The sequence below is a fragment of the Vombatus ursinus genome, unplaced genomic scaffold (genome assembly GCF_900497805.2).
Source record: "Vombatus ursinus unplaced genomic scaffold, bare-nosed wombat genome assembly UNPS02014852.1, whole genome shotgun sequence".
Classification (NCBI taxonomy): domain Eukaryota; kingdom Metazoa; phylum Chordata; class Mammalia; order Diprotodontia; family Vombatidae; genus Vombatus; species Vombatus ursinus.
In genome coordinates this window covers 9425686-9447401 of record NW_020954630.1, presented here as the reverse complement: position 1 = coordinate 9447401, position 21716 = coordinate 9425686, and the positions used below count along the sequence as shown (strand labels likewise).

At 36.9% G+C, this 21716-nt stretch overlaps 1 protein-coding gene across 1 annotated transcript in view; it reads left to right on the top strand.

Moving 5' to 3' along the window:
• PTPRN2 (protein tyrosine phosphatase, receptor type N2) overlaps positions 1 to 21716 on the top strand; it is a 1506109-nt gene that overhangs the window by 1474819 nt on the left and 9574 nt on the right. The window contains exon 22 of the mRNA XM_027841109.1: positions 14538 to 14611. Within this exon, the coding sequence (XP_027696910.1) occupies positions 14538 to 14611 (74 nt within the window). The remainder of the gene's footprint in view (positions 1 to 14537; positions 14612 to 21716) is intronic.

The window sequence follows — 21716 nt, the reverse complement described above, 5'->3', positions numbered from 1 at the left end:
TAAGTTTTCCTACAGTTCTACCAAGTTAAATGCTTTATAATAAACTGACAGTAGACTCAGTGAAATGTCATTTCTTTGTACTCAGCTTGGACTATAATGTGTTCATTGCATGTGTCTTTTCAGTGACCCTTTTATGGGAACAGGGCATATGGAAGGTAGAAAGAACCATGATGGTCATCTAGTCCAATATCTCAAAAGACCATTTGAGATATTTTCTGTTCTTTTGAGTTAACTAAGTTGTTCTTAGCCCATTCTAGGTGGCTTGGTGGATAGAGTGCTGGGCCTGAAGTCAGGAAGACTCATTGTCCTGAATTCAAATCTGTGTGATCTTGGGCAAGTCACTTAACCCTGTTTGCCTCAATGTCCCCATCCATAAAATTAGCTGAAGGAGGAAATGGCAACCCACTCCAGTATCTCTGCCAAGAAAATGCCAAATAGGGTCATGGAGAGTCACACATGCCCTGAAAATGACTCAACAATAAGTTATTCCTGAGTTGTCTTAAAATTATATCACCTGCTGTACAGATTTCTTGTGCGTGTTTTTGGTTAGGTCCAGTTTCTCTTACTAACATCACCTTCTTAAGTGCCCTTGCCTTTTCCATATGATATCATATCATATATTAATTATATCTATTATATTTATTATATTGTAATGCTTAATAAAAGCTGATACTCTAAGTTGCTGTTGCTCTTGGCTGCCATGTCTCTCCATTTGGAAGGGCATCACGTGATTGCTGGCTGTAATTAATTCTGGACTCTGACCCTATTTTGGGGACCGTATTGCATCAATTAAACTTCTCTGGGAAATGATGCCACTGTTTTTGTTTTCTTTTCTTTTTTTTTTTCAGAGTTGACAGTTTATTTAAGCATGTCAGGTTAGACTTATTGAGTCTTTTTGATCCTTTCTATGAATTTTGTAGTGATTTTGAATTCGGCTCTAACCTTTCTACCATCTGATGACATATAGACAACTTGACTTTGAAATGACTCATACATTGGCAACCATTCATTTCCTGTTTGCTGATGTACAGCAAGATTTATCTTTTCACAGGCTCTTTTGTGATGTCTAACACACCTAGTGCCTCCCAATCCTATTCCTAGAGGCAGGATGATGAGACAGAAAGGCCAGGTGAAGAAGTTTGTACTTTATCCTATAAATAGCAAGGAGGGAGTCACTGAACATTCTGGATTTGAAATCAGAGGTCTGGGTTTAAATACTCTTTTTTCATCAGTGATATTGACTATAGCCCATACTGAGTATCCCTGGAAGTTAGCTACAGAGTATTCACCCACAAACTGTCCAAATTCTCCCTTGGTTCACCATACTGAAGTTCACGCCCTATCTTGGGAGCCTTCTTTGACATGGTATAGAACGGAGGTTGTCAACTGATTATATGATCAATGATAGCATGTGTGATCTGTATCTTGAGAAATCTAGGCTATCGTCCATAAACCCTTGACCTCTTTCATTTCTTTATCCTGCATCCCATTTTCAGTGTCCACCTCAATGCCTGCCTTTTCACTGAAGTCGCCAAATATCAAGTTATATATTGGCTTAGTTGAGAGAACACTTTAAAGTTCCTCATAGACTTTCTCTACTTTATTCTCTGCAGTACAGTTAGTGCATCAGCTGCAATCATCCTCTGGTGGTCCTCTGCTTTTTTCTCCTTGTCCTCCTCATGGCTCTACCATTTCCTCTTCACTTCCTAGACTTATTTTTCTTCAGTCTGTCTAGGTTTGTTGTCGGTAAATTTGGAGGCTAGATTAGATTGTCTCTAAGATACTATCAATTCCTAGTTTTGTGAGTGGTCAATTATTATGATTAAATCATTTCCTTTTCCATCTTTACTTTGTCACAGTCATAGAACTTTAAAGGTGAAAGGAACCAAGATGGTCTTAGAGGTGAGGAAATTAAGGACAAGAAAGGCCATAGGTAGAGTGAGAAGGAAGCTCAGATGCTGTCTAATCCAACTCCCTCATTTTACAGATGAATAAACCAAGGCCCAGGGGTTGCTAGGTGGCACAGTGTTGGAAGTCAGGAAGACTCATCTTCCTGAGTTCAAATCCGGCCTCAGACACTTACCAGCTGTGTGACGCTGGGCAAGTCACTTAACCCTGTTTGCCTCAGTTTCCTCACCTGTAAAATGAGTTGGAGAGGGAAATGACAAACCACTCCAGTATCTTTGCCAAGAAAACTCCAAAAGGTTCGCAAAGAGTTGGACACAACTCAGAAATGACAGAACAATATCAAACCAAGTCCCAGAGAAATTTAGTGACATCCCCAAGATGACACAATGAGTAAGCATCAGAGGCTGTTTCTGAACCCACTTTCTCTGAAACCAGGGCCAGTGCTCCATACTGCACTCCCTCAAATGACTTGTCCAAAATGACGAAGAGTTTACGGAAGACCCAGCCATTTTGCATGTTGAAAGTGTGCCTCACTTGAATTCATAAGATCTATACTCAAGTCCTGACTACACCTTGAACAAGAGGTCTATGACCTTGGTTTCCTTATCTATAAAATGAGGATAAGAATAACTACACAACCTACCTAGCAAGTTTGTTGTGAGGACACCTTATAAAAATTCTATAAGTTATAAACAGAGTGCTATGCAGAAATTACCTATTTTATTGATTATTTATTATATGCAAAGCACTGGATTCTAAATCTAGGTAGTAAATTATGTTTAAACAAAGGTCGTCTTTATTAAGTTGATGGCCATCATAGTACCCAAATTTGACACTGTGTGTGTCTGCACATAGAAGAATAAGACAGAGTCCATTACGTATGAAGGTTTCTGTTCAGTTCTCAGCCCTTACATGTGGCCCCATTTCTATCATCTTATCCAGAGGAGTCATACTATTCTATATGATAAATTTGTCTTTATTATTTTCCATCTCAAATCCTGTGATTGGTGGGGAGGAGAGAGACAAGGGATAAACATAGTCAGGGTGTCAGTTTCTGTTTTTGGAAGGGAGACCAGTAAAACCTGGTGTGAGAGAGAGATTGAAGGGGCTTTGCCAACCATTGAAAGCACTTTTATTCACTATCAGAGGCCAGTAGACCTCTAGCTTTAGGACTATAGACTGTCAGAATTTAGAAGGATCTCAGAAATTATTGAGTCCAAACCCCCTCAATTTCAGATTAAAAAAAAAACCAGATGCTTGACCTGAGCAAGGTCACTTTATTAGTAAGAGAATTAAAACTGGAACTAAGTCCTCAGACTCCAAATCCAAAGCTCTGTCTATATCAGAGGTTCTTAACCTGGAGTCCATGAACTTGGCTATTTAATATTTTGATCATTGTATTTCAATATAATTGGTTTCCTTTTGTAATCCTATATATTTTATGCATTTAAGAACATGATTCTGAGAAGGGATCCATAAACTTCAGCACACTACCAAAGGGTTAAAAACACCTGTACTGGACCATACTGTCTTTTATTATACGGTAGAACTCAAAATTCTCACAATAATTGAATTCATTTGTTCTTCCCTTCACACACACACCCTTTTGTTTGGCTTAGCAATTATTCTTTCCTAACTCTCTCTCTTTATAAATAACTAATTAGCATGCATCTATATCTAGATACCTGTGACTAGTTTCTTACATATTTATTCTGTCAATAATTTGTGCTATAGGAAAGTTCATTCTACTAGCTAGTTAAAAAAAACATATCGCCACATTTTAAAACTTACTCATTCCTTTGAAGTGATTAAGAATAGTGGTTTAAAAATGAATATGCCCATACAAAGATTCCAGACTTTTAGAGTTTTGCTAAATTTTAATTAATTGACATTTTCTATTTTATTGTAAAGAACTACAGAGGTAAAGCTAACTTAATGGCCCAGGGATCAAAGTCCCTCTGAATAATGATTAAACATTTCTGAAAAGAAAAGAAAAAGTTGATACTGGAAAAAAAAAAAATACCTGGTTTGTCTTGGCTCTGCACTACTTGAATTTAAAATGAGAGTGATGCAAATGTGCTTTCTTTGATTCTACTGACATGTTGCACAAATCAGGGAGTAATTTGCTTCCAGGTTCAGCAAGAATCTTCTTGATTGTAACTTTTTTTTTTTAAACAAAATCTGCAAGGCTTTCCTTGATTAAAATAATTTCAGTAGTGGATTTTAAGAGAACTCTTCATGGAAAGCTGTGAAGGGAAATCTGACAAAAGAAGCATAACATGCAATAATTGTTATCCCTTTCTGTGTTGGTGATGTCAGGGGGATAGAACTAATAACAATGTCAAAGGGCAAATGGTAAACCAGGCCTCAATGGTATGGAATTCTTAGGTATAAATTACTCTGCTTTGTTTTATTTGGATCAATCAAAATTCACATTTTGATAGTGCTTTAAGTTCTAAAAGTCCCTTTTCTCACAGCAACCCCATGAAGTAGATAGTGCAAGTAATACCCCCATTTTACAGATGAGTAACCCAGCATATTATTAGCTAAATCACTTGCTAGGGTCATAGAGCTAGGAAATGCAGAGTTAGGACATTAACTCAGATCTTCTGACTCCAATAGTATATCTTGAATGAACGTTTCTTTCATAGATAGATACAGATATCTATCTATCTAAATATACGTGTAGATGTATAGATATGCACATATATACATATATACATTTATTTAGAGAGATGTATGTATATGTACCTATACATATATAATACATATATAGGTACCTATATATGCATGTATGTATATTTAAAACTTCAAGAGGAATTTTAAAAACTAATTTACCTAGGAGAGTATTTTTCAAGTAAACTAGAAGCAATTTTTAATATACTTTTGTAAAAATTTTCTCTTCAGTATATATATATATATAAATTTTAAAATATATTATGGATATTAATTTTTGAAAATAAAAGGAGAATAAATTGTGTTCCTGTCTTTTTAGAATATATTCTGGGTAAAAAACTTGCAATAAAATATATTTCTGTTGTTATTATCATTATTATCATTACCATCATCATTATTATTATTATTATAAGACTATTGAAAGCTAGGCTAGCAAATGATTATCCTGATAATATAAAGTCTTTTCTATAGTGAATATATACATGCTCACAGGCACTCATGTGTACCTTGAAGGAAACTAGTCTACTAAAATGAATTTTATCCCATGACTCACCCCAACAGCATAAAGAGACATTAGTGAGATGTCCCCTTGTTTTTCTTTTCTTTTACTGAAGCTTTGATTCTTTTTTAAAAAAGTAGTTTTAATACTTAACACTAATACAAGGCCCAATACCAAACAACTTCTGTTGCCTTGAAAATGTTCTTAACCAATCAGTAAATTTCTAAACCAATGAACCCCAAGTGAATTAGAAAGTAATAGTAGTAGCAATTAATATTTATTGAGCAGTGCACTAAATGGGACCCAAGGGCCCCATATCCTTTCTTAGCACCAGCAGACCATTTAGGGCATTACAGCTGCAGTGCTCACAATAGGCCCCTAGTGACAGCCAAAAAGGGGTCTTTCTAGGTGCCCAGTGTACAAGGGAGTGATCCAGACCCAAGGGAGAGTTGGGCCCAAGTAAGCATCCACTGAATGCAACACATAGCTATACTGCTTGGTTACAGTGGTTGGTATGCTTTCATTTAAACTGTATAGCCCTGCAACCTTGAACATGCATGGAAAAAATTTAATCAAGCATAACTTTAATAAAAGGTACAGTGCATCCATCCCTTCAGTATTTGAGAAACCCTGAGATTTTACAAATATAAAGTAGTTGAAACTTTTCTGCATGCCACACTAAAATCACTTTCCATCAAAAATACTAAACCTGCAACGAAATGTTCTACCTCCTAATAACTTAATATTTCACATATTTTCTGACTTGAATGTCACTCTTTACCAATTCTCTTTCCTTTTGATATTTCATCACATACAGCTGCACTTCATGCAACCCACAGTGATATAGCAGTGGATAGAGGACAGGCCCCCAAGCCAGGAACATATGAGTCTCTGGCCAAGGCACTGGAACCTCTCAAGGTTCTATAGGACTAGAAGTTGTAGAAAAGGTACCAACCTGCATGGGTAGAGAGATTTCTCTATGAAATCACAGATCCATTCCCCTCAATTTACACAATAAGTGTTTCTGAAAATATATGAGCAAAACAAATGTTGATAAAGCAAATAATATAATAATCATGCCGTGGTGTTAAGAATCCTTTTGCAATTGAATAATGAGGAGAGGGAGGAGAATAATTTATCTGTTTTGTAAATTCAGATTTTTATGTTTCATTTTTTTCTGAAGTGGAGGGAACAGTACTGATGTCCAGAAAGCAGCAGGCAGATTCATTTTCCTATAGTATGTTTTCCCTGCTTGTTTCTGCCTTCTCAAAAAAAGAATTTTGTGAAATCCATCTTTTCTATGTACTACAATGGGCTATTAATATTAGCATTGAAGTAGTGAGGCAGTCAGATGGTGCAGGGGATAGAACACTAGGCCTGGAGTCAGGAAGACCTGCATTCAAATCTGGCCTCAGACAATTACTAGCTGTGTGACCCTGGGCAAGTCACTTAATCTCTGCCTGCCTCAGTTGGCTCAAATGTTAAAAAAGCATAAAAATAATTAATAATAATAATAATACCTACCTCTCAGGGTTGTTGTGAGGATTGAGTGAGAAAATATTTGTAAAGTGCCTAATAGTGCCTGGCACATAGTAGGCACTATATAAATATTATTATTGTTATTTAGGAAATATTATTTATCATAAAACTGACTAATAATTCCTTTATTTCATAATGTTGTCTTGTACTTTTTAAACATTAATTTTTTCTTCAGTTTTGATGGGAAGTATTTCCTGCTATCTCTTCTAGATTAATTTCAAGATAACTTGTCTAAGGAAAAGCTAATTAGAAGCCCTTCTTTATTTTCTCATAATGATTTATAAGCAATACTCCAAATGGATGCCATGATGTGACAGAGAATAAGAGAAAGCTTGCTCATAGCATTTTATCAAAGGATCATGCCTCAGTTCAATTTGTCCACCAGAGACAAACATCAGCTATTAGGTAACTACTGTATGAGTAACTGCCAGAGTAGAAGCTGGAAATCTCCCTTCTTGTATAATAATAATAATTATAATAGCAGTTATATAGCACTTGCAAATAATATGCCATTTTATCCTCAAAACAACCCGGAGAAGTATGTGTTGTGATTCACCCCATTTTCAGATGAAAAAAGTTGAGGCACAAAGAGGGTAAGTGATTTCTCAGGGTCACAGTCTCTGAGGCTGAATTTGAACTCAGGTCTTCCTGACTATAGGCCCAGCACTCTTATCTACTATACCACCTAGTTACCTATTATAATTCTTAATGATTTCATGTCTCTAATCAGAATTCTATAAGAAATTATTCCAGAGAATGATCCCAGTCAGTAACTCCATAGGGTATATAAAACAATAGCTATAAAAAAAGAACTCAAGAAATATAATATTACAAGAGTTTCATGTGTTGTGGTAAAATGATCCTACCCAATTAATTTTTTAATATAGAGAGTTAAAAATATGTTCAAATCTCCATAGTAGGAGAGATATGGGACCTGTGATTTCATTGGTAGAGGGAATTTCCTCCATTTAAGCAATTGTGTGCCTTCTCTATAGCTTAAGATGTTTAGGGCACTAAGAGCATCAATGACTCTCCCCAGTGACACAAATAGTGACTTGAACCCAGGTCTGTCTGCCTTTAAGGCCAGCACTCTATCCACTATGCCATACTCCCTTTCTTTTTATGTTTCCCTGAATACTTACTTATAATTATACTGATACCATGTCGTTTTTGAGCTTAAACTCCAAGGGGAAAGCCCAAAATGATTGAATTCCTAGCTGAAGACCAGGGGAAAGTGCCTCAACTCAATTAGACCTCTGCTGTGTCTGTCAAATTTTCATGGCTAGGTTTGGGGACATAAAGATAGGCCTGTCTAGGAAGTTAGGTTCAGAATGAGAGAGCAAGTGGAAGGATCCTGGCAGGGGCCGCCTTGGTTAGATGCTCACCAGATAGAAATGGAAAAGGCAATTGTTTCAATCAAGGGGTGAACCAAACACAAGTTCTGATTCAGAATGTCCTCCAGAGGGCCAGTGAGAAACAAGGTAAGGTGAAAACATGAGCCACTTCTAATGTACCAAGTGCTCTTGGTCTTCCAAGGAAGGGTTCAGTCTACACAAGGCAGAAACCCAAAGAGAAGCAGCCTTGGGTCCAAGTTAAAGAACAGTAATTTTTGTTCAGTTTTATAGGAACAGGAGAAACTTTGTCAAACCAAATTTTGGTCAGTAGTTGGAGGACAATGCGACCTTGATATGACTGAGCCGGGAAGGTCATAGTAAGATTATCTAAGAGACTTGTGAGTCATTGTGAGTCTTTAAAATGCAAGGGTGAGGACTAGATGACTTCCCAGTTCCAGTCCATGATCCCATAATTCCCTTTAAGTATACAAATTGTTGCTAAGACCCAGGGAGGGGGAGGTAAGACAACGGATGTCCTGTGATCTTTTCTCTGTAAGGGAACTTAAATTTAAGGGACCTCCTCCAATAAGTAAAGGCAGTACTAGTAGCTTGAAACCTGAAGGAACCACTGGAAAACTAAGATGTGGGCTTGCTTAGGGTGGAGAAACAGTAGTACTATGGCTTGTAAAAGGTCCTTTGCCACATAGGAGATCTCAAAGGCTACAAATGAAGAAATTAAAAAAGGCTGTTTTCCCAAGGGAACGAATGATATCCTAGGTATTAGACTGCCTATCTATGCCCTTTTTTCCATCAGTTATAAATTAGACTTATTTAAGGAGGGTATTCTTCCAAAATGCATCTACAAATTCTCATGACTAATCTGGTTAGTCACAGCAAAAGCTACATGGCTGTACTTAACAATAGTTTATTTTGAAATGCTAGTTCATATTACTTTTCAGCAGATTAGTTTGTTTTCCTGGAAGCGTTTTGTTTGTGGGATCTCTGTTCTTTTGGATGTGTCTTGATAGTAATTTGGTTTTAGTTTAATGAATGACCACAGAATTGGCTAGCCAGATGTAGGTGTGTGTGTATGGAGAATGGGAAGGTAAGCCAGGGAAGTGTTTAGACTTGAGATTTCAACGGGGGAGAAAACTCCCACTTCCAATACAGATCTGCAAGTTTGCAATGATTCAGTCTTAGAGTTGCCCACGGGCACTAAGAGGTTGAACCGCTTGTCCTTAATGACACAACCACGTGTCAGAAGCAGGATGAGAACCCAGGTTTTCCTGGCTTCAAGGCCAGCCCTTAATCCATCTTCACATGTATATATACACACATACATATTACACCCTGATTTCAAAGTGACATTATCTTAAAACGGCCCTTGCTCAGGGCCTATAATATCACTCAAAGCACACTCTCTTTTCCTTCTCGGGAATGATTTGTTCTTAGAAAGTCCAGTCAGATCACAACAAATTTCCATTAATGATCAAATGCAAAATCTATATTAGAATAAAATGTAAAAAACATATTAAATACATGGCACTATCTTTGAATGGACAAAGAATTCTGGGGTGAAATTCATGATCCAATTGTTTCCAGTGTGCCGTTATGTTGGTCTTTTGTACCTGTGCTCATTCCTACGCAGTTCCTGCTGATATCTTCAATGAAGTCACTATGATATTGCATCTGCGATATCAGCCTGTTTCCATGGAAATATGTGCCATCTATTGTGTAGTTAACATATTTGTTATCACTGTTGGAATAATTGTTAATGAGGTCAAATACTTGCAATATGATTTCATTCTTGATAGATAAAGCAGGTGGACAGGCAGTAGGAAAAAATTAATTCAATCCTGCTAATTTAATGGGATGAAAAATTATTTAACTCCTTTTTTTTACACATGATACTAAATTAGGCGCTTTACAAAGAAAATTACAAGTACTTGTCCGCCAGGATCTTGGATTTAGATAACTCTGGTAAGAACTGAAAGTATAGATAGTCCTCATTTCAAACAAATTCAAAATACAGACTTCAGAACTCACAAAGTTGAAAAGTGGGGAACTAGCTAATTTTCAAAGATCATAGAATGTTAAATCTTTAGAGGGCCCTGGCCATTTTTATGTCATCGACCCCAGTGTTAGACTTGTGAAGCTTATGGAGCCCTTCTGAGAATAATGTTTTTAAATGCATAAAATAAAATACAGAGAATTACAAAGGAAACATTGTTTAGACAAGGACTCAAGCATCCAGTAAGCACAGCAGTTTTTGTTCCATTTTAACCCTTTTCTGAATAAGTTTCCATCTGTCTGTTGTTTTATTGTTGTTGCTGCTGTTGCGTGCATGTGTGTGTGTGTGTGTGTGTGTGTTAAAACATGCCTCACATCTATGATTTTACAATGCGCACTAATGGGAAAACGTAATTCACCTTACAGACAACTTTGCCAAATAATATCTGTTCTGTAATGCAAAAGATAACTGCAAGGTGTGACTACATTATGGAATAAAAGTAGCACATCAAACATTTGTCCAGAGGAAGTGGTATTTAGGATAAAAGCTAAAAGTAATCAGCAGGTACCTGCCTTGTGCTTAGCGCCTTATGGTAAGAGGTAGAATAGGAAAGGCCCCCACCTGGTGGTCACAGATCTGGGTTCAACTACTGGCTCTATTTATTTTCTGATTTGTGTGACACTAAATATATAACTGATCCTAGAAGGGCCATAGTTTCCTCATCTGTAAAATGAGAGGGTTGAACTAGATGGCTTCTGAAGTCCTAGAACATCTCCAGATTTGATCCTCCTAGGAGTCCTAAGAGTTATTTTTTCATCATAAGAAAAAGTCTCTGTGATGAATAAACTTAGTCTCATTGAATGTAACATGGGAGCTGGTTTGAAAACAACGAAAACTAGGAAGAATGGCACCCCAACCATGAAAAAACTTACAGGATTCGTACAGTTGGATACATACAAGAAAATTGGAAGACAAAATAATACGTAACAGAAAAGTTGTTCAGAAAATAATTTATAAGATACTTTTAAGAAACTGGTTGTATCCTAAGCCAAATCATTGTCACAGCCTTTACAATGACTTATTTTTACTTTTCTCCATAATATCCGCTTAATCTCAAACCTTTTTCTTAATGGCCTTTTTGATGTTGGTCAAGAGATAAAATGTTAGGTTGCCACCCATGTCTAACATAGTATTATAATGCCAAGAAAATATGCACTATGCATAATGAACCAGTAAACTTACCTTCTTTTAAAACTATCACGGCGAATTTTAGAGTAGAGATTCACAAAGTCTATGTAATGGGAATCTAGTAAAGATAGAAATCAGTGGTATCTGGAGTCTGAGAAGGACGAAGTAGAAAGTGAAGGAAGGACTGAAATGGAAGGAAGAGGTATCCATGGCAATACCAAGTGTGGGCAAAGCAGAACAGAAAATGGCCAGCTCTAATTGGACTAGTCTGTTCATTCTTCCTGGAACTCATATTTTCCTCATTATTTATCAGCAGTTTGTTTAAATGAAACATATATATAGAAAATTTGTTTGCTTTTTAGCTCTTAATCTCTAACATTGTTCAGTTTTCAGCTAATCAAATAATGTTCAGAATTTACTTTAGTAAAAGCCAATTAGGTGAGAAACGTACTCAAGAACTGAGCTCCATTATAATCTTATTGTCTTTGCTATCAAGGTAAAATAGGAAAACATTTAACATACTAAAGTTCTCATGAACCCCTGACTTAGTCCATTTAACATTAAATCTGTAATAGTGCTAATATTTATCCAGTGAGAAGTTTTCCTTGGCATGCTATCTAAACATTATGTTTTATTGATTCTTGGTTTTATGTTCTCACCGATTAGAATGTTTGGAATGTACATGGCCCCATAACCAAAACATTTCATACCGTTGAACTAAAACAATACATCTAGGACTCTTATCTCTCTTGAAACCAGTGTGTTTTCTGAACAAAATGAGTTCTTCATGTAATTATTACTATAATCACACTAAATAGGCACCAAGTATATAATGCTATTATTTTAGTAGGAGGATGATTAATTAAGTAGGGAAAAATCATTCAAGTGAGATTGACGTTTCAAATAATTTTTAATAAGTGGATCTCTCCAAAGACAGAAGATCTTTTGGATATTAATAACCAAGAGAGAAAGGGCAGCAAGATGGCTCTCTGGATAGAGTGATGGCCTGGAGTTAGAAAGACTCATCTTCGTGAGTTCAAATCTAGCTTCAGACACTTACTAGCTCTGTGACCCTGGGCAAGTCACTTAACCCTGTTTGCCTCAGTTTCATCATCTGTAAAATGAGCTGGAGAAGGAAATGGCAAACCACTCCAGTATCTTTGCCAAGAAAATCCCGAATGAGGTCACAAAGATTCAGACACAACAGAAACAAATGAATAGGGGGGAAAGGGGTACCCTAGAGAGGATCCAGAAGAAAACATCCAAGATGGTAAAGACATCAAAATCATATCATACAAGTTAAGAGAGGTTTAACTTTACCTATGTTTACAGCATTTTCCTTGCTAACTATTAACTATATTCTCTGTTGGAAACTGTGAAACATTGTTTGCTTCTATTCAGAGAGGAACGATTTTCACTTAATATTGGTTTGTTTTTCTATTTGGGCAAATCTATCTAGTGAGGAGTCATTCCCTCCAGAGTGTTGCTCATATCTGTCCCTTTCCATATCCACTACCATTACCCTCATTCAGAGCCTCTTTTTCAAATTTCTCTCTCTCCTCCCCAACTTCCACCAATCTATTGTGCACACAGTAGATCAGATTGATCCTCTAATACACAATTTGAATTATGTTGTTTGCTTGCCAATGAACTTTCAAAAGCACTTTGTTGTCAAAGTCATTGAATTACAGAGGTTTTTTTAATCTTAATAGAGATTTAGAGTATTTCAGCCATTTTGTTAATCAAGAAGTCCAGAGAAGTTCAGGCATCAGTGTGAAATGAAAGATTAGGAATCAGAGGATGTGAATTCAAATCCTAGCCTTGTCCTTTATTACTGGAGCGACCTTAGGAAAGTATTCTAATCTCTCTGGACCTCTGTTTCTTCAAATGGAAAATGAGAAAGTTGGGTTAGAAGTCCTCCAATGTCCATTCCAACTTTGAATTCGTGATTCTAAGTGACTTGCTCAAGGTAAGTTGTTATTGAATCACTTCAGTCAAGTTCTATTCTGTGACCCCATTTGGTTTTCTTGGCAAAGATGCTGGAGCAGTTTGCCATTTCCTTCTCCAGCTCATTTTACAGATGAGAAAACTGAGATAAACATGGTTGAGTGACTTGTTCAGGGTCACGTAGCTAATAAATGTCTGAGGCTGGATTTGAATTCAGGTCTTCTTGACTCCGGGCCTGGCACTGTGCCCCCTCGTTGCTTCTTAAATCCTAGCCATCCTTTAAAGCCAAACTCAAATGCTACCTATAAGATGGAGGGGTGGGGCACAGAAGATAAGTACTTAGATTGCACCTACTATATATGCCAGGCACTGTACTAAACAAATATTGTCTCATTTGATCCTCACAACCGCCCTGGGAGGTAGGTTCTGCTATTACCCCCATTTGATAACTGAAGAAACTGAGGTAAGATAAGGTTAAGTGACTTGCCAAGGGCATGCAGCTGGTAAGTGTCTGAGGCTAGATTTGAACTCAAGTCTTCCTGACTCCAGGTCTGGCTCTCTAACTAACGTGCCACCTAGTAGTCACAAAGCCTTCCCTGATCCACCCACCTGGAAACGATTGATCTTTTCCTCTTCTGATGCCTGCAGTACTTTCTATCACTCATTTACTCCTTATGTGCCTATTTCATCTCTCCTACGAGACTGGAAGACCAGAGAAATCAGGAACCACATCTTATTTTTTTCCCAATTTTCCACAGTGCCTGGCACACAATAAAATATTTGTTGACTCAACAAATTTCCAAAAACAAAGTATAAGTGATGAATTTTAATAAAATGGCTTCTCTGAATATGGTCATCTTATACAAAATATGTATCAATTCTAGTGAATGTTTTGGTGTTATTGATATATAGTAGACGTAACTGTGATCATTTTCTCTTTTCTTAAATGTTGGAAAACAGAGGGGGAAAGCAAGGACGACTGCTTTACAAAATTAATTCTAAAGTTTAAAACGTTTGTATGTCTCTCACTTTCCTTCTCTTTTGGTGGAAAAATTCTGCCCCAACTGAATTAAACTCTGACACACTGCTTTATATGATTCAAACCATTCTTTTTAAATTCCTCCCATTTAAATAAATAAGAATAATTTTCGTTCTGATAAATATGTTCTGCTATTGGTAAGTATCCGTATAAGCATCTTATACCAATTTTTTTGCCCAAGATTTTTTGAATTAATGCTAATCAAAGCTGCCCTCTCCTCTTATTTTTCTATACGAACACAGAAATTGCAGCTGCCTGCCAAGTCTGCTGAGGGATGAATGTAATAATTTTCAATTGGACTGTTAGCCCAAAGGGGACCCCGATAGCAGGAGATTGACAGATGCAGCATGGATTATCTCGTGCTCTGAAATCATCCCGATTTGTGGTTTGTTGCAGGTGCTAAAGAGATTGATATTGCTGCTACCCTGGAGCACTTGAGGGACCAGAGACCAGGCATGGTCCAGACAAAGGTACTGTCAATAAATCCACTGGAATTTAAAATACATTAAAAGTCTCTCGATGTACTTGTTTTCTTGATAGAAGAGAGAGCCTATGCCCTAATTTACCATAGGTCACTAGCTTATTACTCTGCTTTGACTATCTACCAACCCAGGTTTATTTAGGGTAAAAGAGACATTTAGACCACTTTCTTAAGGTGTTTGTTGTTGGTTCCAGTAACAACTCTAACATCTATCTTGATTAACTCATACAACGATACTTTGGTAAGCCTGTGATCACATCAATGTAGGTATGCCCTTCATCAGAGTAGAGTACCCACTCGATGTTCTGAGCCTCTGGATGTTTTTTCATTTAGTAGGTACCAATGCAGCATTTGGGCTGACAATCCATTAACATTTGATATGATATGATATATGATGTGATATATTGTATGAAATATGTGATATGTTAGTAATATTGTGTAGTATAACATAACATACTATCATGTAATATAACCAAGTATAATCAATAACGTATAATAAGATATTAAGATATTAGTATTATAAAATAGTAACACAATAAAACATTAATTAACTAAAACACTGCTAAGAATAAGAATAATTCTTGATATCTACATAGTCGAGCAAGGTTTATGAAGCCCTTTGAGGAACTTTCAACTAATCAGATTTGGGAAGCATGAGACAAGTACCTAACTCACAGAAATATAACAAGAATCAAATGAGTTAGTGTATAAAGTGCTACATAAATGTCAGCCATTATTATTACCACATTCTACTTTTATGAGAGAGAGAGATAGGTGAATGACAAAACAATCTAATATCAGAAACTTGGGGATTTAAAACAATAACAACAGAATACACAAACAAAACCTTCTACAAGGTTTCTTGGGCTCAATGTGCATTCATTCCAATCTCCTATGTGTTCTATATTATATTATATACAGGCCTGTACAGGGACCATAGATAAGGGAGCTAAGAAAACTAGAGCCTCCCCATGGTCTACTAAAAATAAAGTACTCTTCTCCCCCCCGACAAAAAACACTTTAAAATGTCATGTTTTAAGAGTGTGTAAGTCATAAAATATGGGTTCTTTCTTCTCTCAAAGTATATCTAACACTTAGAATAGTTAGTGCTTGCAAAGAAGACTGGAAACCATAAAAAAGATGTTAGTGCTGAATTCCTAAAAGGATTTAAAGTTTTAACTGTGTATGTATATTTATCTGTGCATATGTACATATATATGATGTGTGCGCTTATATGCACATATATGTACAGTGTTTGTGTGTGTGTAGTGTATGTGTGTGTGTGTGTGTATGTATATATATATATATATACACACATACATACTCACATAGATGAAAGTGAACTGCTGTTAAGTTACGTACACAGAATTCTTAGATTCCTTTTCTATACCCTAATGACTTATTTTCTACCTAAACATCTGTCAACCTTTCTGTGCCTCTGTGGGAATTTTTACAATGCCTGCAACTCCTTACTACCCTAAGATGTTACTGAACTAAAAGAAGTGATTAGAATGGGAGCTACCATTGATAGAGTGGTTTACGGTTTTCAAAGCTCTTTCCTTACACAATCCTATGAAGCAGGAAGGACAAATATTGTTATTCTCTATTTTTAAAATGATAAAAATGGAACTCAGAGGATTTGAGTGATTTAACCCATGGGCAAACACACAGCAAATGATGCAGCTAGGACTTAGTGGAGCAGTCTTTCAAATCCAGCACTCTTTATATTACATTGCATTCTCTGTTAATACACATAAGACCTGAAGGAAGTAAGAAGCAATGTATTTGTTGAATCGGAATTCTGGGTTTTCTTTTTCTATTAGATATTTTCTAAAAAAATTTAATATTAGATATTCATACAATTAACTCAATTTGGTTGGTAATTATTTACACTTAAATTAATTTTTGTTTATTTCATTGCACAGAGTATCATCACTTTAATAATTTAAATTAAATTTAAAGTCCAAATCAATTTTGATGCGTTAAGTATCACAACTTTGCGATTAGTGAGAATTAAGTAAGTCATGTAATGCATAGAGCACTGGACTTGGAGTCAAGAAGACCTTTGTTCAAATCTTGCCTCAGATACTTACTAGCTGTTTTTCCCTGGGTAAGTCCTTTAACGAATCTCAGCCTCAGTTTCCTCATCTGTAAAATGGAAGTAATTATAGGACCTACCTCACAGGGTTGATGAAAGAACTAAGCGAGATATTGTATGTAAAGCACTTAGTAAACCTTGAAGGGCTGAATACATGTTAACTATTATTTTTTTATAATCATTACCTATAAGACCTCCCCAGGACAATTTGTCTATTAATTCTCACTTATCTTTACATCTATAACCTCTTAAGAGCTCCATTCTTACAGTTGGTTTTTTTTTTTTCACTTTGCATTATTTCATCAAGATCTTTCCAGTTTTTTATATTCCTCTTAGTTACTGGTCTTGATGACACTATAGTGTTACATTATATTAATGTAACATAATTAATTTAGTTGTTCCCTTATGTGGAACATTTAGGTTACTTTTACTTTTGTTGTTGTTATTATTGGTTTTTAGTTACATATAATGCTGCTAGCAAATATTTAACAGATAGGGTTGTTTTTTTTTTGCGCCCTTTTCTCAGTAGTAGGATTACTGGGTCGAAAGGCATAATTATTTTTATAATTTTTACTGCAAACTTCCATATCACTTTCCAAAATTATTCAGTTTTACTAGCAATGAATGAGGTGTCATCCAGATATTTCCATTATTAAGATTTGTTTCTTGGAATAAAAGGGGGCTTAGTACCCAAAAGAAAAATATTCTTGAAAATTAGCACATTTTGGATTATCTTATCCAAGTCCAAATTAAAGAAAGAACATTTGTTAGGTAGAAACAAATGTAATTGGGTCATCTGACCCCCTTGTCAAGACTTCTTTACTCCCTCACTGTGTGACCTTGAGCAAGCAGACCAGTTTAACAGCCCTTGTCTATATGGAACATATTGTGAAGATTAACCAAATGGTAGAGTTGCTAAAGCTCTGTTATTCCTCTCCCTCCTTGTCCTCCCCCACCAAAAAAAAAAAAAAGTGACTACTGGCAGGATAGTGACTCTTTTATTATTGCAAATGCTGAGTCTGATTTTTCTCATGGAGGCAACTCTTAATTATCTGAAACCAAAGCTACTAAGTGAAGTATCCACAGAAAATTTTAAATTCCCATTTAACTTCTTCCTCCCTTTCCCCTCGCCATAGGCCAATTCTCATACTTCATCCACCTTCTAACACCAATTTGTGCATGCCCAAGGAATGAAAACTAATTTTAGTATCAACATTAGGAAGACATATTTTCTACAAAAAATAGAATCATACGATACATTCCAATGGCAAGAAATAGTAAGTTCTCCATTACTCAGCATCACATCATCCAGTATTCACTATTAAATAGTACTTCTCCCTATCTATAGTACAATAGTCATTGATGTTCAAGATGGCCCTGGGGCACTGCACAGGCCTCAAGTTCTTTCTGAATCATCAAAGAAAGATGACACTGAGTTATTCAATGTGTGTGTATGTTTTACGTTATGTTTAACTATGCTGTAATTCTTTGAAGTGATTATTCTTCCCATTGCCTAATTTTCTTGGGTGACAGAAAATTTCATTATATATGACTTTTGAATAATTAACATCATGGCTTAGACAACTGAGATTTGCCTGTTTCAAAAAAAATTACGTAAATTCAGGTATTGGGATAAAAGGGGACAAAAGTGTTGTAAGGCCAAGAAAATTTCTACTACAGTTTAATTTAAGATTCCTTTTCCCATACAATCCCATGAAACTTGAACTCACTCATTCAATTTTTTAAAATGCCCAAATTAGTGTATTGCTCTTTCTAAGTAGTCGGTTATACAGGCCAGAAGGAGATAGTCTTCAGGCAATTTATTTGGATATATTAAAACAAATCTCATGGGTATTTTTGTAAACTACAAAAAAAAAAAAAAGAGAGAGAGAGACTGAATATGCAACTTGGTGTGCATATAAAACTACAAATTAAAGTCACATTAGAAAAGTCACCCTTAAGGAGTTCCCTGGGCAACTTCTGATAATAAATTAAGAACTGCTGTGCTTTTGGTTAGTTTAGTAACAAGAACAAAAAACCCTGTGGTTCTTACAAAATACATGTTATTTAAATATATTTAATTATATGTCAAGATCCTAGAGGTCATGTACTACAGTGGATTTGGAAGGAACTGTATTCAAATCCCAGTCCTTCTTCCATTTGCTCATTGTGTGACCCTGGGAAAGTCACATATCCTCCCTAGGACTCAGTTTTCTCATCTATAAAAGGAGGGGATTGTACAAGATAGATGATTTTAAAGCTCCCTTCCCGTTTGAAAGCAATGACATGTGACGTGAGAGCATTAATTTTGCCTGAATGGGAACAACCCCACCAAAACAGATCACAGCCTATCTATAACTTGGTAAATGGTCTTTAAGAGTTGCTGGGGCCACAAAACTCTTCACCCTGAGACCAAAGTTGCAGAGTAAAACTGAAAGAGGGCTTCATTTGGAATCAGAGGACTTGGGTTTGATTTCTGACTTTGTCACTTACTATTGCAGTGATCCAACACAAGTCACATGGCCGCTCTGTGCCTCAGTTTCTTCACCTATAAATGAGATGACTGGACTAGATAATCCAATTCATAATCCAAGGCCCTTACAAGATCCAAATCTTTGGTGCCTCCAAGTTTATCATCCTTTTTAACTCAGCACTTTTACTCCTTCTCAGTCACACACGGGAATGGGTACGACCTTGATCTCTACACTATCCATCCACCTTCATAATCCCTAATGCTAACATTCATCTCTCAGACCATAACTTTCTTTCCTTTCTTCTCTCCCTGTGCCTCACCCCTCCTAAATCTTCAATCCCTCCTTGCTTAGCCAGATCATCAAATTTTCTCTGTCTTCATTTTCCTCCCTTCAAAATCTTGACCTTTTTTTAACCAGTTATACTGTCTTCTCTACCCATTGCCCAGTTGACTCTCATTCAAAATGACAGTATTGAATTACTGTCCCCATATGCCTTCTCTTCTCTCCCTTGTGCCACAGAATGCTGCTGGAGAAAAACCACCAATCATCTCTTGCCAGCTCTCTCTCCTCCCTAATTCCACACTTCAAATCACTTCAATATCATATCCCACTTTCTCTTCCTTTGCTCTAGTTTTGGAGGAGAAGGTGGCCCTTGTCAACACCAGTCCTTCCATGTGTACCCTTTATCCCATCCTCTCTCATGCCCTCTAAGAGTATGTCTTTTTCAATTATTCCTCTCTCTCCCTGATTCTCACCCTTTTCTGGCTCCTTTCTTCTGCCAATAAAGATTCCCTGAACTCATCCTTCAAAAAAAATTTACTTGCCTCCAAAGCTACCATTCTAAATCTCTACACACCATCACAGCCAACTTCTTAGAAAAGCTACCTGGACTCAGTTTGCCTCCACTCAACCCTTTGCACTCTGGCTTCTCTCTACACCACTCCACTAAACCTTCTTCTCCCAGGTCACCAATGATCACTTTTTTCCTAAATCCCGTGGCATTTTCTCAGCCCTTAGTCTTCTTGTCCTCCCTGCACTATTTGACATTACTAACCACCCCCTCCTTTGGATACTCTTCTCCTGGGTTTTCTTGACCACTTTTGTCATGGTTCTCTTTCTACCTGTCTTTTTTATATTACTCAGTCTGCTTTGCAGGATCATAATCCATGCCCCACCCCTTATGCATGGGTTACTTCAGGACTCTGCCATGGGTGTCTTCTTCCTGCTCCTCCTTTTCCTTCCTCTCCTCACTTCCTCTCACTCCCTCTCTCCCTCTCTCTTTCTCTCCCTCCCTTTTTCCTTCCTCACTACAGCCTAGGGCAGGAGTGAGGAACCTGCGTCCTCAAGGCCACATGTGGCCCTCTAGATCCTCAAGTTCAGCCCTTTGACTGAGTCCAAGTTTTACAGAACAAATCCTTTTATTAAGGGCATTTGCTCTGTGAAGTTTGGATTCAGTCAAAGGGCCACACTTGAGGACCTAGAGGCCATAAGTCCCTCACCCCTGGCCTAGGGATTCAACTGTTACCTATGTGAAGATGACTCTCAGATCTCCATATCCAGCCTTTATCTTTCTCCTGAGCTTTGGCACCACATCACAAAATGTCTGGTAAATAGTTCTGCACAGATGTCCCACAAGCATCACAAACTCAACATTTTTAAAACAAAACTCATCTTTTTTCCCTTGAACCCAGTTCTCCTAATTTCCCCCTATTAAGGATAGCCCCATTCTTCCACTCACTCAAGTTTACAGCCTCACAGTCATTCTTGACTTTTCCCTATCCTCAACCACAGATGTAATCAGTCAGCAAGTCTTGCTGATTTTACCTCCTTGACATCTCTCACATGTCTCCTCTTCTTTTACTCATGTGGACAGCATGAGCTCAGGCCCTTATCACCTCTCTCCTGGACTGTTGTGTCCAGATTAGTTTTGGGGGCTTTTTTGTGGGGAGGGGGTCGTAGCCATTCTATCCTGAGAATACATATACCCTCCAGACAGCTGCCAAATTAGGAATCTAAAGCATAAGTCTGGCCATGCCATGGTACCACTCAAGAACCTCCATCCCAAATGCCTCTAGGATAAAATATAAATCCTTCTTTCTTATATTTAATACTTGTCTCAGTCTGACTCTAGTCCATCTTTCTAGGCTGATTACACTCGCCTTTACACAATTACATTCCACTCAAACTGGCCTCTTTGTGGTCTCCCGTATATGACATTCCGTCTTCCAGGCCTGAAATTCTCTCTCTCCCAAACTCCATCTTTTGGAAAGCTTAGCTTCATTTAAGGCTCAGCTCAAGTGCCATATTCTTCAAGAGGTCCTTAGTGATTCTCCTAGTTACCCCTCCCCAAAACCATTTTATGTATGTAGATATGTAGATAGATACATATATAAATACATACACATGTGTGTATACATATGTAAATTCAAAAGTGATACAGTGATAAGTAAATCCAGGAGATAGATAGATAGATAGATAGATAGATAGATAGATAGATAGATAGATAGATAGATAGATAGATA